At 42.4% G+C, this 20,899-nt stretch overlaps 1 protein-coding gene across 4 annotated transcripts in view; it reads left to right on the top strand.

Moving 5' to 3' along the window:
- The window catches only part of NECAB2 (N-terminal EF-hand calcium binding protein 2), a 368,846-nt gene that overhangs the window by 276,236 nt on the left and 71,711 nt on the right, over positions 1 to 20,899 (top strand). For all 4 annotated transcript variants that reach the window (XM_084644586.1, XM_084644587.1, XM_084644588.1 and 1 more), the window contains one exon: positions 12,539 to 12,675. In XM_084644586.1, the coding sequence (XP_084500712.1) occupies positions 12,539 to 12,675 (137 nt within the window). The remainder of the gene's footprint in view (positions 1 to 12,538; positions 12,676 to 20,899) is intronic.

Below are 20,899 nucleotides of genomic sequence, written 5' to 3'. Positions count from 1 at the left end.
CAGCAGAATAACTTACCTTAACGGTTTCATGCTCCTGTTTGTCTAAGAACAATCTAACTCTTATTGAAAGCACAGAGTTGGAATTTTTCTTTAACCAAAGAGCAATGGAATGTTTTATACTATTTTTGCTAGCATGCCTGCTTTATATTTTCAGAGACTACCTTTCGAAGTCAAGATTTTTCTCTCCTATTTCTAGTCTAAGAATAACTGGGGTGCTTCCTTATGCAGAAAGAAATCCTAGTTTTAGTGGGTGTCTCTGTCAGAAAGTGCAGGAAATAATTTCTCAGGGAAGCCTGTTTCCCCAGACAGGGGGCTATTTATCATTGATTGATTATCTCTTATCTCAAACCACCTTTATTTTCAAATAAGAGCAATATCCTTTCATGCTTGAATCAGGGGAAGTTAGAACCACAGACACAGTGGGCTTTGTTGACGGAACAGTGGGATAGAATCATTGCTGGCCTCAAATATTTGTCACCAGCTGTAGGAAACTTCTCCGGGGGAGAGGAGATGGCTGCCTCGGCAAATGTTTCAGTTTCTTTGTTTCACCAGGCTGAAGGACCCCAAATCTGGCCCAGCATCTTGTATGTTTTAATTATCCTGATTCCAGCCAGGCAGCTGGCATATTTTAATTACTTGCTGTATAAAAAGTGTTTGTGACTGAGCCAATATGTGCAGAACAGAAGAGGGATCCCTCTGTAAACGTTCAGAGCTTGTTTGATAAGGCACGCTCCTCTCTTTGCAAGTTTCTTAAGGCAGCAGCCTTGAAGTTTTCCGCTGCGATCCTCTCTCTCTTTAAACTTTGTGGAAATTCACAGGCCCTATGGAAAAAATGGGGGTAGGGGATTGTTCCTCCATATCTATTTGGGTAGTGTTTAACACATTGTGGGCACTAGTGGACATAATACACAGGGGTGGTGGGGAGGTGCTAAGCACGTTGTATCAATTCTTTCGCTAGTTATTGAATTCCCATGACAAGACAGTGTACTGTTTTTTTATTGCAGTAGCACCTAATTAATATATCCAGCCCAAGTCCCAGGTTAGAAACTCTAATGCAGTTCTCATCTCATTCTGCCTACTTTCCAACCTTTGCTTTTGTTTTGTAAAGTCAATACGTGTCTGGGGAAATAGCTGGCAGCATCTGGAAATGACACATTCAATTACGTGAACCAGCTGCTTCAAATTGATAGCAAACCAGTGACGTCTGAAAAGCCCTACATAATATGACAAAACCCATAGTGTCTTCATGCTTTCATTTCTCTGTGAAAAACCATTTAATGCCCTATCTGTTGTGAGCATGAGATGTGCCAGTGAACTCCATTTAGTTCATGCAGTTTCACTGAAATTATTGTAATGAGCTTATCCCATATGGATTAAAGGGGTTTTTGGCATGTAGTATCTCATTAAATCAGTGTTAATTGTGTTAATTCCATTTTACTCTAAAAACAAGCTGAGTGTGTCAGTTTTACCCATCACAATAAAGCAGGAAGAGGTGAAAATTGTGTTTATGAGCAGTGTGTTAGATTCATACATTTCAATGGATAAAGAAAAATATGACTGTTTTCAAAGAGTTGTCTTTTCATTGTAAATGCAGTGATTAAAATCAAGCCTGGTATTTCTGTAGTGTCTTTCATCCAAGGATCTAAACAATTATACCTTGCAACACCATTTCGAGGTAGGTTGTTAGTATTGTCATGCCAATTTCACAAGTGGGGAAGTGAAATAATTTACCCAACATTATATAGCAAATCGCTGGAAAAGCTAGGAGCAGATACCAGGAATCTGGAGTTCCATTTCCCCCTTTGTTCTAACCATTGAACTACTGTGTTAATTAAGATACTGGATAAGGTACCAAACATGAGTGCTTTATTTACATTTTTTTTTTAATAGTGAGACCATTGCAATATTTCTGGGCATTTTCTCTCTTCTCGCATTCATCATGGTGGCATTTAAATATCTTTCCAAATAATACAAAATGTAATGTTGCAAAAACAGACATTCCCTAAAGAATATAAAACATAACCCAAACTACTTCAGAGGTAGTATGGTCTAGTAGGTAGCAGCACTGAACTGGAAATCAGGACCTTTGATTCAGTGCCTGGCTCTGCCACTGACCTCGTATGTGACTTTGAGCAGGTCACTTTGCCCATCCCTTTCTCTGTTTTGTCTATTTAGATTGTAAGATTTGGGACAGGGGCTGTTCCTTATTTATGTGTATGTATAGCACCTACCACAACTGGGGCCCTGATCTCAGTTGGTGCCTCCGAGTGCTACTGTAATACAAATAATTAATAATAAGACAAAAGCCCAAACAATCTAGTGCTTGAAAATGTCAGGCGTTATGTACATAATCCAAAACCCATTCAAGACAGTGAGTCTTTCCATTGGCTTGAATGGGCTTTGAATCAGACCACATATGAAAGCAGGGTACTTTTTACAAAATTTCCTCTCTAAAGAAACTTTTTCTTAAAGAGAGGTTTCAGAGTAACAGCCGTGTTAGTCTGTATTCGCAAAAAGAAAAGGAGTACTTGTGGCACCTTAGAGACTAACCAATTTATTTGAGCATGAGCTTTCGTGAGCTACAGCTCACTTCATGCATCCGATGAAGTGAGCTGTAGCTCACGAAAGCTCATGCTCAAATAAATTGGTTAGTCTCTAAGGTGCCACAAGTACTCCTTTTCTTTTTTCTTAAAGAGAAAATCCCTAGGATTAGCAATGTATAAAACAGATAATGCCTTCAGGTATTTTGCTCCCAAAGACTAGATTTGCTGTGATTACTGTTAATAAAGAAATGTGTTAGTACAACCAGTAGGAATAGCAAAACTTTTTTAAAAATTAACTTTATGGTAAACTGTGAAGAGTGTTCCATTGAAAGACATCTCTGCTATGGATTCATATTTTATGCATTTCTCCTCCTTTATTTGTGTAAAGTATTTGTGTGAAAATGTAATCTTGGTTTCCTAAAAATTTCATCTTCTGTTTAGTTCCCACCTGAAATCTTCCCTCCTGCAACCTGTACCCACCCCTACAAATGCCATGCAGGTTGCTACAACCTGAAGAAACAAAGATGCTGCTTTCCTGCAGTTATATTTGGGAATACAAAAGACAGAACTGTTTTTAAATTTCACCTCTTTGCAAGTTTTTCATTAAAATTCAACAGCTCTTCAAAATGTTGACTACTACTAGTATCCACTGAAAGTATTTATTTCATGGATACGTTGAATGTCTTTCATAGGATTGCTTTAATACTGTGTTGCATACTGCACATGAGGTTTGATAACCCAGAGGTTTGCTTGCTATGGTCCATTAGTGCCAAGGCTGCATGAAAGGGGAAATGGTCTTCTGGTCAAAGCATTAGACTGGGGTTCAGAAGATGTGGGTTGAAATCCTGCTTCTGCCACAGGCTTCCCGTGTGACCGTAGGCAAATCCTGTGGGATTGGATTTTTAAGTGCTCAGCATTCCCACTTAGGGGCAGATTTTCAGGAGAGCTCAGCTCCCATTTAAGCATCTAAATAAGGACAGGTTTTCTTGGGTGCTCAACACCCAGCACATTGTGACTAGATTTTCAAAGGAATTCAGGATGAATTGTGCTGAGCTCTTTTGAAAATCTGTTCACTTTCTGAAATGCCTAAATTGGGAGGTGAATTCTTCTGAAAACTGGGCTGCACTTATGGATCTCAAGACTTCCTGAAAATTCCACCCTCTGCTCCCTATATGTAAAATGTGGGTGTTGATATATCTCTTCTCTTCATCCCTTTCTTGATTTTAAACTTTCTGAGGTATGGACTCTTTCTTACTGTGTATAGTACATAGTGCAATGGGGCCTGTATCTTGGTTAGGTCCTTTAGATGCTGATACAAATAAGAATGCCTTTTAGTGGGCCCTGAAAATGCTGCATTGCACCTGTAAATTTTGTGCATTCCTGCAAAGTTGTGATCAATTTGGAGATGGGGTGACTTGCACGTCTCATCAATTAGAGAAGGCATGGGGACAGTGTTGTTTAGTCACTGTATTTGAGAATAACATTCTGAATTCACCTTAACCTTGGGAACACCTGGGATGACTCTTTTCTACAGCACATCAAATATACTGGATAGTAGTAACCAGCATATCAACCACAGCTGGAAATTGGAAGATTTCCTAATGGAGAGTTGATTGAAAGAGGAGGACAGATGTCTGAGGCAACTTTACCTCAGTTATAAAATGCTGCTGCTAAAACAAACATCTTGGAAGCTTGTCAAAAGCAAACAGTCTTGTCATTTGGTGATCTTGGCTTCAAATACATCTTCAGTCCCAGTTGGGCAATAGATAAAAGGGCGAGAAGCTTAAAGGGCAGAGAGATCAGAGGATATCAGAGAGGGTCCCCAAAGGAACGTATTCTAATGTGTTAGCAGCACCCAAGGAAACGTCTCTAGTTTTATTTCAAGTTGGATGACATTTAAAGTTATTCAGGGCTTTCAACTCTCAGAACCTAAAATACTCTGAGGGTAGGGGTGGCTAACTGAATCAGACCCTTAGAAATTAGGGTAGGTATCTTAGTGAGAGATATCTAGGTAGCTTTTATTTAGTAAATGTATAAATTGGTTATTTTCTTGTCCTGCTTCATAGTTACCTAATTGCTATTAATGAAGACAAGCTAGTCTGCCAAATATATTTTATATGCATTATACTGGTGCATGTTTGGGGCTAGAACTTGGGATGGGTGTTTATGGATACCTTTACAGATCAAAAAGAGAGCTAAGATTTTTCATAGCCACTTGGGGCTCACTCTGTTTCCATTTAATTGAATGGGAATTGGTCATCCAGTCCTTAGTGCACAGAACTTTTTCTTAGGAGATCTGGGCTCCAAACCCACTGGGAGCAGATAGTGAAAGGGTGTGTGGGTGTATATTAGTCTTATCCGAGTCATTTGTGAACATCACCAACCCCCCTGCCAGTCTAGTAGCATTTGTAGTCTCTGCTGAAGTGGAATCCAGCCCTGGGACAAGATCAGAAATTGTCTTTAGTCCTGTTTCAGCAATGGAGGTGGGAGGGCTGAAGCTGGTGATTGTCCCACATCTTCATTTAGAGAAGAGAAAAGGCATGGCGCTCTCTGCCAAGAGCCCACATTGCTGGAAAGCTCTTCCCCTTAATCTATGCTGGAGTCCTCCTTGTGACGAATGGTGGCAGGCTCTTGAAGGAGGTCAGGAGAAGACTCTAAAGGGCAGGGCATTCTAGGCTATGGGATCTGGCTCTGGTACTGCTTCCCAGACAGCTGGCTATCCCACTGTAAAATCCAAGTGGGGGCAAGCCACTGGAGCTCTATTGTGAAGTTCACGAGGCAAGGTCAACTTCCAGCCAGTGGGTATAGTGTTGACCTTGCCTAGTCTCAGTTATCCCACTCCTAGCACGCACACCCCCATACCCTTCTTGCCGGTAAGATAGCCTTAGATACCACACAATGGGCACATTAGGACACGTGCTGGAGAGAAAGCTGATCAGTAGACCAGAGGCACTCCTTTACTATGGTAATGATCTAAGATTGCTCACAGTCACGATGACAGTGAAGGGGATACCAAGAATACTCAGCGGTTTAAAAGTGTCTTGTTTCCAAACCGCACTAATGTAAACCGTCCAGTTTTATAAGTTTCAGAGTAGCAGCCGTGTTAGTCTGTATTCACAAAAAGAAAAGGAGGACTTGTGGCACCTTAGAGACGAACCAATTTGTTAGTCTCTAAAGTGCCACAAGGACTCCAGTTTTATAAGTGACTGTAGGGCAGGTGAAGGTGCTGAACTGACAGCCACACTGAATGACAGCCTCTCTTGGTCCCCCTGACAGAGCACTGCCAGGAGCAAAGTAAGCTCAGCGTGCCCACCCTGCCCTGGCAGTACACATCTTCGAGAGCAGGGGTGGCCAACCTGTGGCTCCAGAGCCTCACGCGGCTCTTCAGAAGTTAATATGCGACTCCAGGGCTGGAGCTACAGACGCCAACTTTCCAATGTGCTGGGGGGTGCTCGCTGCTCAACCCCTGGCTCTGCCACAGGCCCTGCCCCCCCTCCACCCCTTCCTGTCCCCTCCAGTGAGCCTGCCGTGACCTCGCTCCTTTCCCCTCCCCGCAGAGCCTCCTGCACGCCACGAAACAGCTGACTGGGAGGTGCAGGGAGGGAGGGGGAGGCGCTGATCAGCAGGGCTCCTGGTAGGTGGGAGGCTCTGGGAGTTGTGGGGGGAGAGGATGGGAGAGCTGCTGACGTGTTACTGTGGCTCTTTGGCAATGTACATTGGTAAATTCTGGCTCCTTCTCAGGCTCAGGTTGGCCACTCCTGTTCTAGAGGGCCTGGCTACCATAGGCACCAACTTCTGCTGCTGCCGGTGTGTACTCGCACCCTCCCTCCTCAGCCTCGCCCCGACTCCACCCCTGCCCCACCTCTCATCCCCACCCGCCCCCATTCCAACCCCTTCCCCAAAGTCCCCACCCCAACTCCGCCTCCTCCCTGCCCTTACTGGACTCCTTCCCCAAATCGCCCCCCCGCCCCACCTCTTCCCCTGAGTGCGCCATGTTCACGCTCCTCCCCACTCCCTCCCACAGCTTGTTATGCCGCGAAACAGCTGTTTCGTGGCGGCAAGCACTGGGAGGAGAAGCAAAGACACAGCACGCTCAGGGGAGGAGGCGGAGGTGAGCTGGGGGTTGGGGGGGTTACCAGTGGGTGCAGAGCACCCACCAATTTTTCCCCATAGGTGCTCCAGCCCCGGAGCACCCACGGAGTCAGCGCTTATGCTGGCTACCTCTGTAGATGGGTGGAGAATTCAGTCTCATGTCCACGTACATTTAGTTCTTGATTCTTTGGCTCAGACTGGATGCCAATTGTGGTGGTGTTTTTTTATGATGAGGGGACTAAAGTGAAACCACCAAACAGCCTTCAGATTGGTTTGGTTTCAGACCAGCAGCCTCACAACACAGAACTCCATAGCCTTTTAAGTGTTCCCTGAGCCATCCAGTTGAATCAGGTATTTAAATACCTACCAGTTGACCTGGTAGAGATTATATTTACTGCTGAATGTGTTCTCATCCAAACAGTCCCAATGTTATTGAACTCAGATGCTGTGCTTGTGTTTCAAATTATCTTAACAAGCCAATAACATTACCCAGAGATGCCAATGTCTTAAAATAAAAATCTCAATAAAAATGACATTTAAGCCCTGGAAAGTAATTACTTTCAAAGAGCAGTCAATTTTGAAATTAATGAATCCTAAAACTCCTCGCTAAGCTTAATCCGCCTTCAACTTTTTACTTCAAAAATATAAATTGTTTTAAAGAAAAGTAAAAATGTAAGTGTCTGAGCATTTTTTTTTTAAATGCCGGGCTGTCATCCTCAGGGAGCTAAGAAATCAATGGGTCATGTAGAAAAAGATCAGAAACTAGATCATGTATGAGTGGTCCAGATTTTCAGAAATGCTCCCACACAATTGCAAGCCTAATGATTTTCATGCAAATGGAATGTTTTGGGCATTCACAAATAGTTATTTGTGTCCAACTGGTTTATGCATTCAGATAAACGAGTTTGCTGTGCCGTTACCTTAGCTCTGTATGTACATTAGAGACTTACTTTGGGGTATTTATTTCACAGTCACTTGTAAAAACATGCCCCTATATTTTGTTTCTACTGTGCCCATCCCTGTAATATTGAAATCAAGCACTGTTCTGTATAGATCACATACTCAGTTTATATATCAGTTTGAAGTCAACCTTAGATTATACAGAAAATGGTTCCTCTGTAGACAAAGCCTTAGCTTCAGTCACATCTTTTTAATCTATGATCCAATTTCCCTCAGGTGTTCTCTGCATAGAAAACCTTCTTGAATAGCCTGAGATGTAAATTTAAACGGTGGTTTAGCTTCTGTTGCATGGGAAGAGTTTTAACAGATTTAATAATTTTATTAAGATGATGTTAAAATAAAAAAATATGGTACAGAGTTTAAGCGTAGAAGTTTCTGGTTATCAAGGAATAAGGTATAGATTATCAAGGGGTGCAAAGTTCAGTTTAGGATCAGATGGCGGAAGGAATACATAATCTGCAATATCCCCGATAGGGGGTAAAAGGTTAATGGGTCAAAGTACAGACATTGAGATATGGGGATATGTTGTTCATATTATGGCTATGTTCAGGTGTGGAGTATAATGAGTGGATACGATGATGAGGATGGATTTAAAACCCCAGAAAAGCCACTCTTATCCCAAAGAAGTGTCCATACCAGGAAGGTGTCGGGGGGTGTTAATACATGGATAACAGTGTCTGTAGAACTGGTAACGCTTTCATGTGCAGACAAAGCCTCGGACACTGAGTCAACTGGAAGACAACTGAGAAAGCGATGTGGAGATATCATCAGCATGTCAAGTATACAGCCTTTCACATTCTACCCCAGCAATCCCACAGACATTGACTAATAGAGGTGATAGGATTGAGCCATGCAAGGAGGAGAGCCCTGAGGGGAGCAGCAGCCTATCCATCGCACTCTGGAATTTCTCTGACAAAAAGTGAAGTCAGCAGAATGCAACGGGGTCCACCACTGCAGCTATCCTTCTGATCTGAGGCTGAAGGACATTGCTGGTTCCAGCTTGATATGCATGGATGTCTGCCCTGTGTCCATGGCCAGGAGAACATCATCCCCTAGCCAGTGCAACTCAGATGTAAACGTTATAATTAGCAGCTGCTTTCAACAAAGTGCCTGGGCTTGAAGCTTTTTTGCAGGCTGCTCCAAAAATATCTGTACCACTCCGTGTCTGTGTGCGCACGTGCACGAGAAAGGGAATAACCCAGTAATGCAGTCCGCTTGGCTGAGTGGAAGAACAACGATGGTCAGGGCAAAATTGGGGAGTTTATAGAGAAAGAGCCAAAAATCAATTTAGAAGAACAAGAAGGCTAATTTTGACCTTTAACATTTACGTTGCTCCACTGTGTCACTAAGCTATGACAGTTATTGTCTTGCATCCTGTAACAGGTCTGTCTGGTACAGCAGTTTCTCATTTGAAGGTTGGCATCTTGGAACATGATACCGACTTACTCATGAAAGTTTCTGAAACCTGGGTTTTGAGTTATGCTTGGTGCAGTCTAGTATTTTGAGTTTACTTCTTGTTCATAGATACCGGATGTCATCCAGCCCTCAGTGTTAACAGAAAAAATTGATTTTTTGGCCTTTAATTTTCTTTGACTTTCCTTTCTGATGAGCTGTTTTAGACACCAAAAGCAAAGAAACAAGACAGCTTTTTGGAGAGGAGAAATAAAGCCAATATTGTGTTTGACTTACTTTTGTCAGTTCAGTGGCTCCTTCTCAACACAGTATGCATGCATGGAACAAGCACTGATTCTTCTGGAGGGAAGGGACTGTTTCTTTATTATATGAAAGCACAGTGCCTAGCTCAGTGCGGCTTTGATCTCAGTTGGGGTCTCGAAGTATTAACATAATACAAATAATAAATAATCTATTGGTGTGTAACAGTATAGCAATTCCTACATTTCTAACCTGGGGTTTCCACACGGTAAGGTAGCATTGTGTGAACTTTGCATTTTAAGATGAGTATAACTCCTGGCAAAAATGAGGAGTACTTTTATGCTGGGTGAAGCATAGCTATGATTTTAGGTTATCAGACTTTTTTTTTTTTTTTTTTTTTTTTTGGTAAGAACATACTTCTGCTGACATGATCCATGCATCCTTTGATATGAAGCCTAGTGCTCAAAGTCCTCTTGAACTGGTGTGACTTTGGGAAATGGCAACATACGTTCAGCATGTGTGTAGTAGGGAACAATATTTACAACCCCAAAAGCTCAAAAATTATGAGTCAAATCCCCCCCCCCCCCCAAATCGTGACATTTTCTATTTGTCTTTTAGTATGTCTGGGTCTGTTTTTTTTATTTTTGAACTCATGTGTGTGTGTTAGTCGTGCCAGTTCTCTCAAATTTATCTGGTAAGATGATTTTTTCCATCCCCCCTGCAGGCTGCCAGGTGGAGTGGAGTTTCCAGCTTCTCCCCAAAATTCTAATTAATTTTGTGGTCACTCCCCCAACCTCATATGCACCCATCTTCCCATCCCCCAGCCCAGCTATTAACTATACCCTACTGCCCCAGTGTACAAACCCCACACTAGAGAGAGGGGTCAAGTAGCTGCTCTGGGCCCAGGCAGCCACACCCTTGCAGCGGATGCACAGGCTGAAGGAGGAGCTGAGAAGGGGAGCAGGCAGCCAGTGTAGGCTAACACACCTCCTATGCTCTGAAGCTCTGCAGAAGAAGCATGGTGGGAGGCCCACCTGCTGGGGCCCCTAGCTAGTGATGGTCTATCTGAACTGCTGAGGAAAAAGGACTCTAGAGATTTGCAAGGTTGGAGACTTCCTGCTTAATTTATTTTATTTACATGCCTCTGCTGCTCCCTCTTGCAGGGGGAGGCTGGTAGGAAGTGATCCAGGGAGGGAGGTAGTTGCGTAGCACTCCAGGGTGCAGGATTCATGTATAAGAATGTAACTTAAAAGATAATATTCATTCATCCCCTCTGACACATTTCTCTGTCTGATGAACAGCTATTGATCACAATAAAGGTGTTTTGGGAGCAGAAAGAGACAGCAAACTGTACACAGAGAATAACCTCATGCCCAAAGACCCCTCACTCTGAGGCCCTCCAGGAACGAGTGGACCAAGAACTGAGTTTAATTTCACTTCATGGGGAATTGGGGGGTGGAGCAAGTTGTACTCCCAGGTTGAGACCTTATATGTCAAGTGTCAGATCAAAGCAAATGAATACAGCTGGGTTGGAACTCCTTGGAGAAAGGAGGTATATTTATACTGGACATGGTGACAGATTCTGTAACTGTATCAGCACTGCCCATGTGCCACTGAGATAAGTGATTACTGCAAGCGGGGAGAAGATGCAGACTGTTATATACGTATTTGAGTCAAATTGGGGAGATCCATAGCATACCACTGCAAGCCTATAAATCACTGTTCCAAAGGGCAGGGAATTTACAGCACCCAGTCCATTCAAGGGATTCAACGCTTGCGAGTGCTGCCTTGTCAGCACCTCTTGTGCAGCACCCCTTTCCTGTGGTGCCCATTTGCATTGCAATAAACTAATCAGTTTCCGAGGGTGACAAGTTAACAGCTGCGTTGTCTTCTTGCTCTCCGTCCCAATTAACTAACAGGAGAGGAGGGGGCTTCTGCTCTTTCCCAGGCAAATGCTGCCCCCATTGTACAGCCCTGGTACACTGGGAAATTCACCAGGGGAGGAGGAGTCAGGATGCTTCCCATCCCAAGTCACAAGATGGCTACAGATAGAACCACCTCGAGCCGCTGCTGCAGCCTAAGAGCTACAGTCGCTCAGTTGCTTCCATGGCTGCAGGGTGCCCCTTTGAGGGAGGACAGAGGAACTGGCCCTTCCCCTGCGTGGGTTCTAGGCTGGGACAAGAAATTCCACTGCACCTTTTCTCTGTGCATAAGCACATCTGCACATCCAGTGTGGGCTCCCGAAGACCTGGCTGGGGCATAAGAACCACACCAGATGCACAAGCATCAGGGCAATTGCAGAAGGCTGGGAAGAGAGCAAAGAATAAGGAATCCACAATTGTATCTAGAGAGGCTATTATATCCATTCAGATAACTGCCCGTCAGATGGCTGCATGGATTGGAGGGGGAAGTCAAAAGAAAAAGTTTCCTGGCAGTTGAAGTAGCACCCAGAAATGACTGTTTTTACCCACAGCAACCAGGTACTTGGAGACCCAATATGGATATACCCAGCTCATCAAACAGATGTACATTTCCTGAGTTCATTCAGTAATTTAGAAAATAGAAATATGTGGAGAAAGACTCTAGTTAATCAGAATAATGTAACTTCCCATTTTTATTTTAAATAGGTTGTTACATTATTTCAGAATTTCAGCACTTGACTAGCATAAACCAACCAGTCTTTCTTTCTTTCTTTCTTTCTTTCTTTCTTTCTTTCTTTCTTTCTTTTTTTTTTTTTTTTTTTTTTTGCATAATCCTGTCATGAAGCTTCCATTGAACCTGGATATATAGCAATATATTTCACTGTGAACTTTCCATTCCTGGTATAACGTTTGGGCATGCCCTCAGCATTCACAGGGATGAATTTTCTGCATGGCAGTGTCACACCTTGAGATGCGCAAAGTGAGATTGCCATAACCAGAGTCTGAGATGAAAGGACCACAGCATGATTATATGGACTCTTCTGTGAGCTCTCACCCCATCGCTTAGACGGACATTGCTGAGCATAATCTTACATTCCATTTATGTCCAGTGGGAGAAGGTTACCTGGGGTTTCCATGTAAGTGGAGAATAGGGTAACCAGGTAGCAAGTGTAAAAAAATCAGGATAGGGGTGAGGCATAATAGGTGCCTGTAAGACAAAGCCCAGAATATCTGGACTGTTCCTATAAAATCGGGACATCTGGTCACTCTAGGTGAAGGGAGCAGGATTCCTGGTGGCCAGTTTCTACAGATACTTTTTCCCCCAGGTTGCTGGCACTTTATCACAGAGCTCTGCGCCTTTCTTTTTAGGTGTATGAGAGCGGGACCAACGTGGACCAGTTTGTGACCCGTTTCCTACTGAAGGAGACTGCAAACCAGATCCAGTCTCTGCTGAGCTCTGTGGAGAGTGCTGTTGATGCCATTGATGAACAAACCAATCAGATCAGGTTGGTAATATCTTCTTGTCTTCTGCATTCCGCACCCTGCTGCTGCTCTAATAGACTAATCTGTTGTGTTCGTGAACCAGTCTTTTTTACTACCACATGTTGGTGTGCAATTTTGACAACAATTTCTCCCATTAACAAGTCTGGTTTACAATACTGGAAACATATTGCATCCATTCATATTGATAAGTGTCAAACAATGATCTCTTTCTTTTTTAACAAATGCATCAAACCCTTAATATTTCCCAATATGACCCAGAACATTTTGTGTTCCAAAGTAGCTAGTGCAAATATCTGCATTTCAGTGCATCCCATAGCTATGGCTGTGTAGTTTCCTATTTCTAATTTTTTTTTTCTTATGGATAAGCCATGTGGTAGTATTAAGCCATTACTAAACATTCCATCGGCCTTTTAGGTTACCCAGACCAATTTGGACCAAGTCTACATTGGCATGTACTTGTTTTTGTATCAGGCTGTCCTGTAGCTGGGACAGAAAGCTTAATTTACTTTTAAGTTCCTGCAGGTCTTCAGTATTTTTTTTTTTAAACACACAACAGTGCTAGCAACAAGACAAAACACAAGACAAAACATAGAACACAGAACACAATTTCTATTGTGACAGTAGATTCATGGTATTGGGTTGCTTTTCAGCTGGCACCAGCTTTTCCTGATTTTCTGAAAGACAAAAAGAACATGTTTCTACCCCTTTTGGGGTGGCAGATTATTGCTTAAAATATTTCTTTTACAAATACCCTTGCTGATTGCAGGCAAAACAGAGAAATTGCCCCCACATTTTCCTGTTTTTGTTCTATAGGCAGGCCAGGTTTCAATGGCTTTTATCTTTTAAGGGTTATGGGGAAATTATCCCACTGTTTAGTCATTAAATCCCTGAGTTTTCCTTCTTATACAGCAGACCAAGTTTATAATGTTTTTCCTGCTGTGTTAAGCTTTAAGTTTTATTTACAGGTAATAACCGAGAAGCATCATTACCATACGACCTTAAAGGATTTTTCCAAAAATCATACACACTATACGTTGTTACAGGGATACTTATTATCATTAAATTTATTAAAATTATCTTGTTATCCCATGCCTTTTATTTAGACAATTTGTTTGCTGACCAGGTATGTCTTTTATCTGCAGCTCCTTTGTGCTGCTAGTTCTTTCCTTCATCATTTAGGTAATTTGCATTTTCACAGAAACTTCCTGCTTTTGGATTTAAAGCCATCAGCAGCTCAGAGAGTCTATCTTAAAAGGGACACAATCAACTTTCACCAGAGTTTTGATTACTTTTAACTTCTGCTTCCAAAACACACAGCAATCTGAAAAAAGAAAACGCAACCTATTGTGGCTCCCTTTGGAGCCCTAATAGCATTTTAATTAAGTAGCATGGTATGTTTGCATTTCTTTTGCCCCTTCTACAATATACCCTGCACATGTTCTGGGGCAAATGCACATTCCTTCCATAGTTTAACTTCTATAACATTATCCAGATCCATTTTTACATAAGGTGTCACTATTTCTTTTTTTGCTTACAGAGTTTTCATGTACCTTTATCAAAGTGACAGTCTGATTACTCAGAGCCATTTTAAGACTCAGTGTTTCTAACATTGCTTCTTTTTGTTTTGTGCACCTCACCCCTGCTGTTGCTTCAGAGGGGCACTGTCTTTTTTTAATTTTTTTTTTTTTACTACAACTCTCATCTGCTATTTTGTTACAAAAACAAACAAACAAAAATCAAACAAACAAACAAAAAGAATCCAGATTTTTTTTTTTATATTCTCCTGATTTTGACTGCCCTGCTGCAGCCACAACTTAAAAACATTTTAAATTTTTTAAAGCATTGAGTTACCTTTTAAGGGTTAAATGCCAAATCCCAAAGCCAAACAACACTAATTACCTGTGTCTAGCAAAAAGGTCTGTCAGTTTTGCAACTTTGAATTTAAGAGTCAAATGGATTTTTAGTGGCATTATTTAAAACAAAAACAAAACTAACTGGTCCTTAGAACTTTACATATTTACACACACACAGACAGATACATACACGTTTTCTTTTCCTTAACATCTCTTCCACACTGCTCTGTTTTTTACATCTTACATTCCCTTTATACATTTGAGGCAGTTAAGTTCCAATAGAACCCTCTTATGTTCTTTTATCAAATTTGACTAAATTGTCCAGTCAAATGATTTTAATCAGATAGTTTATTTTTGCCTGGCTAATTTACAGACATTCCTTTGGAAAAGGGCCCATTTTTCTTTCAGAATGGCTGCAAAGAAACCAAGAATGCTCTTTCTCTAACACTTTTCCTTTTTAACATTTTCGGTTAAACGTTGTTTGGGTGAAATACAAAGTTTAACTGCTTAATTCCCTCCAGCCTCTGCAGAGTTAACTTTTTTTTTTTTTACTCTCTTTTCTCTTTGTAATTATGCCTGGGGGTGCCGTACATAGGACCTTCTCCCCCTTTACCTGCCTCCCTCCAGCCTCTGCAGAGTTAACTTTTTCACTCTTTTTGTATTCCTGGAGTGCCTCTTTCACTATTTTCAGCTGGCTTTGGGTATTTGTAGCCAGCACCTTCCAATTGTCTGCTCCCTTTTCCGTTTGTGCCTTTTCCTCTTTACATGAAGACAAGCGGAGGGAAGAATCCTTACATGCCTCCCACAACAACCAAATTGCTGCTGCATCTCTTTTGGCAGCACTAGAAGGTTTGTATATGAGGATATACTGAGCCAATCTATCCTCTAGGTCCGAAATAGTGCAGACATCAGCTAGGGCTTGTTTAGTCTAAGGACTGTGCCCAAATTTTTGAAGGATTTGTTTAAAAGGTGTAATTTCTTTAACAAAAGGTGAGGTTGGAGTTCCTTCTGACTCCATTCCTCCCTCTGGTACTGGCTTACCCTGTTTTCTTTTAAACATCTTAACATGGATATTTCAATCTCTTTGTCACTGCTGGTATTACTTAGCAAGTGACACAGCCTAGATTCTGAAATCATAGCTTAATCTATGCGTTTTTCCCTTGCTACCTTCCCGGAGGCCAGCAGGTCCCCTGCTACCTTCCCAGAGGCCAGCAGGTCTAGTTAACCTATTTCTCCCTGCTACCTTCTCGGAGGCCAGCAGGTCCGGTTAACCTGTTCTTCCCTGCTATCTTCTCAGAGGCCAGCAGATCCCCTGCTACCTTCCCGGAGGCCAGCAGGTCTAGTTTAATCTGTTTTCCCTACTACCTTCTCGGAGGCCAGCAGGTCCCTTGCTACCTTCTCGGAGGCCAGCAGGTCTGGTTAACCTAATAGAAATGCCTAGCTCACTAGAGCTGGCGGTGTGCACACCAATATTTACAATAACTGAGGTTTTTTACCAATATTCCCCCTTTTGCATTTCTCCACCAAAATGTTGTACCAATAAAATAAAAACCAGCAGGATCTTATTAAAGGGAAAAAGGCAAAATACCACATTTATTGTGAATACAGAAAGAATCATAGTAAGCAGTTAGTTCTAGTTATAACATTCCATTCAATCTCATATCTATTCACACATTCATTCATAAAATACACACACACACACACACACACAGGTTCTGCAAGGTTGTTATCATAGTTACCAGCCTTAGAGTTGCTCATGCCAAGCCACTGGCCAGGTGGCCTGGACATGAGGAGGGAGCAGGGCCTTGTCAGATGCTCATGTGATGCTCCTGGAAGTTGGTTTGCAGAATCAGACCCCAAAGTTCTCACTTTTTAGAGTCTATTTTTATAGGAATTTCTTCCTATGCCAGTCTATGGGAATTGCTTCATCATGCTGTTGCTGAATCAATCAGCAGATAGCACATTCCTGACGGCTCCAAGATGTTATCTTGTTCTTTGGTTCTCCCATTCTTGAGGCTGTTGGGTGGATTCCAGTCTGCCCTCCGGGGGGTCCTCTGGTTATTTCTACTTGACGCCTTCTTCAGCCGATGGACACTGGATTCTTAGGCTGGCACCTCCCTGATCATTCACTTATTATCCACACCAAGCATCCATCCACATACATCCTCTATCTCTATTTTAATCACAATGGTTAATACAACAAAAGGGTGGGGAGTCTCTGGGTGCTGTTTCTGTTGTTAGAGTATTGCTTTGAGTCTCTCTCTCTGTGAATTGCTTTGAGAACAGACTCTGTCTTAGAATGTACTAACACAATTAGCAGCTTGCAAGTTTCACGCATGGAGGGAGAGAAACAGCACCAAAAACCAAGAGACCTCTTAATTAGTAATACCCTGGAATTTAAACTCTGGGGAATCAAACTCATTTGTGATTTTAATACAGAACTTCTTTAATATGATCCAACATAATCCCCCTTTTGACACTAAGATTTATAATCGTCAGTGTCACTTTCCATGTAGCCTATTCAAGAGAAAGTACTGTGAGGCAATTTGAGTTTGTGATTCCAATTCATGCCACATACATGATCCTAGTGATGTATCTTTACTACAAGGTTCTGGGGCAACAGGCAAGGTGAGGCACACCCACTTTTGAGGAGTCCATTCGGTACAACCTCTATTGTCCAATAGCTTCCCTCTTATGTTCTTTTATCAAATTTGACTAAATTGTCCAGTCAAATGATTTTAATCAGATAGTTTATTTTTGCCTGGCTAATTTACAGAAAGAATTACATTGAATGTCACACGGTGCTGCTGGGGAATGTTTCTGTATTGCATGTCTTGAACTGGTGTAGCCAGTTTACTTCATAGTGTATCATGGAACAAGCAGGCAAGTGAAACTAGAAGCTCAAACTAGAAATAGGAAACAAAGTTTTCATTTTGATAAGTTGGAAACATACTTCAAAGAGTGAAAAGTGTGACGTTCACCCTTGTGCAAAGAGCTACCACCAGGAGGCCAGACACCATTTAAGACCTCAGGGCGATCCTTTCCCATGTGCTAGGGAGAACAGCATGTCCTCCTCTTCATGGCTGGCCAGTGCTTGGGGCATGTCCTCACCATCTCACTCCATCTCTTTCAAGGTAGCTTGTGTCCCAGCATGTGAGACAGGTCCTGAGCTCAGGGAAGCAAAGAGATTGTAGTGGATAGGCCCCTGTACTGCGAGGAAGAATGAAGGAAGAGGGGTGCATGATCCCTCCACACCCACACAAGGGCCTGCCAAATTCTGGCCATTGGGATTGCATGCAAGAACTGAGCTGTGCAAGGTAGCTTGTTTTGGTGGTGTTGGACTCTGCACATTGGCTTGGAAACTTAGTGCTACTGATGAGGACTGCACTGCAGGCATTAATCTTCCATCAGAAAAGAAATAGCATTGAAGCAGCTGCTAACACAGAACTGAATGGCACTTGCAAATAAATGTAATAAAAATGCAGGTCATGTCTGAGACCTCATCTACCTTGACAGCATCCCTTGCAGTCTGTTTATAAATAAGTAATGATTTTTAAAAAGACCTCCGGAGCTGCTACCCGGCATTTTGCTGAACCCAAAGCTCTTGGTAATTTTACTCTTTGCGAGGAGGCATTGGGAAATAGATCAGTCGGGAGATGGCTGTACGGCCAATAGATAGTTGATGCAAGCAGGCAAACAAAAGTGCTTTCACTCAAAGCTTCTACTTTAATTAGGCTCCAGCACTTACACATGTCCACAACAGGTTAATAGAGCACCCCAAATCACCCCCAGATTCATATTTACCCAGGGTCTTGAGGAGATCTCGAGTGGATAACCATAGACTTCCAGCGGCCAGTCTTCTGTTTGCAGGAGAACTTGAGAGGTGTCCAAGTGTTGGAGTGGCCACCACGCTCAGATTTCTTCCTGTCTCTATATCCAATTTGTTAGTATTACGTAGCTTGCTCATCAAAAAACCTGCTGAGTAGAAGGTAAGTTCAGGGTGGAGATTTCCAGCCTGTAGTTTCCAGTGTGTCAGGCAAGGGGTTATCCATCAGTTTAACCAGCTGTATTTCACACAAGTCATAGGTAACTATTGCCAAACTTTCCATCTTGCAAAACCATATGCTTCAGAAAAACAACTCAAGTCAGGAGGGCAGAGGGTCATGTTTACTCCTCAAGGTCACTCCTTCGCCCTCCCATCCTGGTCTGTTAGTTGTGCTAAGGTTTCAGAAAGGCCTCCTTTTTGCTGCTTTCAACAAAAACATAACAACTGGTATTCCAGTTGTGGGCAATGGTTCACACATGTTACTGGGCTTTGGGCTATCAAAACTCTGCCCCTAGAGAGCCCCAAACTAAACCTCATCCTACCTTCCTCTCGACTTTCCTGCCCCCTTACGAATATTGAATCGTCATCCATTTTGGAAAGTTTTGGATTTAAGACTACTTCCAACTGCTATAAAATGTAATGATCTGTAATTTCTGGGAGTGCTGACCTGGCTACTCTTGAGTCAGTTCAGCATGTTTCACCAGCACGTACTTAAAAATAGAAATTTCTTCAGGCACTCATGTGCACTGTTAGATAATCTGTGTTTCATTGCAAGCTTATTTTGCTTGGAGAACTGGTTTAAGCTAAATTGACAAAAGCTTTGCAGGTATAGGTGCAGCTTCACTTAGGGGCCTTTGCTGGCTGATCACATCCTGGACCAGCATACCTATGCAAACAGAAGTCCGTAGGTAGGCACAGTCGTACTGCATGTGCAATTTGATATAAACTAACTGCTGGGTATCTGTGAGTTATCTGGGCTTGGGCGTGGCAAATGTAAGTAACTTTGGGCTCAGTGTAATTATTCACGTGGATGAAGTTACTCACCTGTGTAAGTGTTTATAGGATCAAGGCCTTAATTTGCAAGGCAGTTTCAAGGGGGAGAACTCTATTACCGAGATAAGTGTTACCTAATTTTTCATTCTCTCCTCCAGCTCTCATGGTTGAGGACTCTTGTAGTCTTCACCTTTATTGCATGTACTCCACACTGCTCTCAAAACCTCTTCATGGCTGCTTTGTGCTAGGGTGCTTTGTGCTACTTGATCATTTTCTGTTTTTCTCTTCTAATAACTTTCCCTTTGAAAAAACAACATCCATTGAATCTGGCGACCTCAAGCCTTTTCTCCTAACACACTCGCATAAGTGTGTCTCTCTATCTCTGGTTTTTTGGCCCCATTCTCTGAAACCCAGAAGACTTTGTCTCAGTTCCTCGTTCTCTTTTCATTTCCCTTCCATTGGAAGGTTCCCAGTCTTGAGAGAGAGGAGGAGACTCCCTGCCCTTCATTTCTACCCGAGAGAATCAGAGTGAGACGCTGACGTTATATTTAAAATGTCTGTCATTTGTGTGAATCTCTTTGGTCGTTGACTATAGCTGTAAGATGTTATGACTTGTAGCCACATATGTGTAGCTTTTAGTGGGAAATTCTGTGAGCTGTCTCCCGTCTGTTGCATAACTATCCATTATGGCATTCTGCACCTTCGTCCAAAACATCTGGTACAGGCCACTGGATACTAGGGCCAAAATAGCCATTGGTCTGACCCAGTCTGCTATTTCCTATGTTGCTGTGTTTCTCTATTGCCAGGCAAAGGAAATCACATGATAGACTCAACTAATAAAAGTAAATACTTAGCATTTATCTAGTGTTTTGTATCTTCAGTGCGTTATACAAATATTTAATTCAGTTATTCTGAAATACTTCAGTGAGCGTTCAAAGCTGGAACAGCCTACAGTAGCTTGCCCACGGCCACCCAGCAAGTCATTGGTGGATCCAAGATTATAATCTGGCTCCCAGTTCCTTGCTAGAATATGTTGCATCTCTTGAGGCATTTTTTGGTGTTATAGATGTGCATAAATGGGAAGTTTCTACCCACTCATTTTAAGATGCCTCTGGATCCCTTAAACAGATCAGAAGGGGGCAAATTGAGGGCCAGAAGGGGGCAAATTGACAGACATTTTGGATGTTGCAATGAAAGAGGGTTTGGATAAAGATGTGAAAAGCAGACTGTTCTGGATCTCTATAAGAGGTTATGAAAAGGGCGAACCCTCCAGGAACCAGCCTATATCTGTTCTGGTGCAAATTACCCCACTTACTACCTTTAGTGAAGGGTTTACCTTGAAGAGTAACATACAGATACTGAACCAGATGCTCAGCTGGGGTAAATCGGCATCGCTCCATCTGAAAACAGTGGTAGCATCTAAAGACCCCTACTAAAGATAACAAAATGTGTTAAATAAAAACACACAGTAAGGGACAGTCTCTACCCCAAAGAGCTTACAGTCTAAATGGACAAGACCAACACAGGGTGAGAGGGGAAATAGCGGAGTGTGTG

The sequence above is a fragment of the Lepidochelys olivacea genome, assembly GCF_965140295.1.
Source record: "Lepidochelys olivacea isolate rLepOli2 genome assembly, chromosome: 12".
NCBI classification, from domain to species: Eukaryota; Metazoa; Chordata; order Testudines; family Cheloniidae; genus Lepidochelys; species Lepidochelys olivacea.
This window is presented reverse-complemented; position numbering and strand designations above follow the sequence as displayed.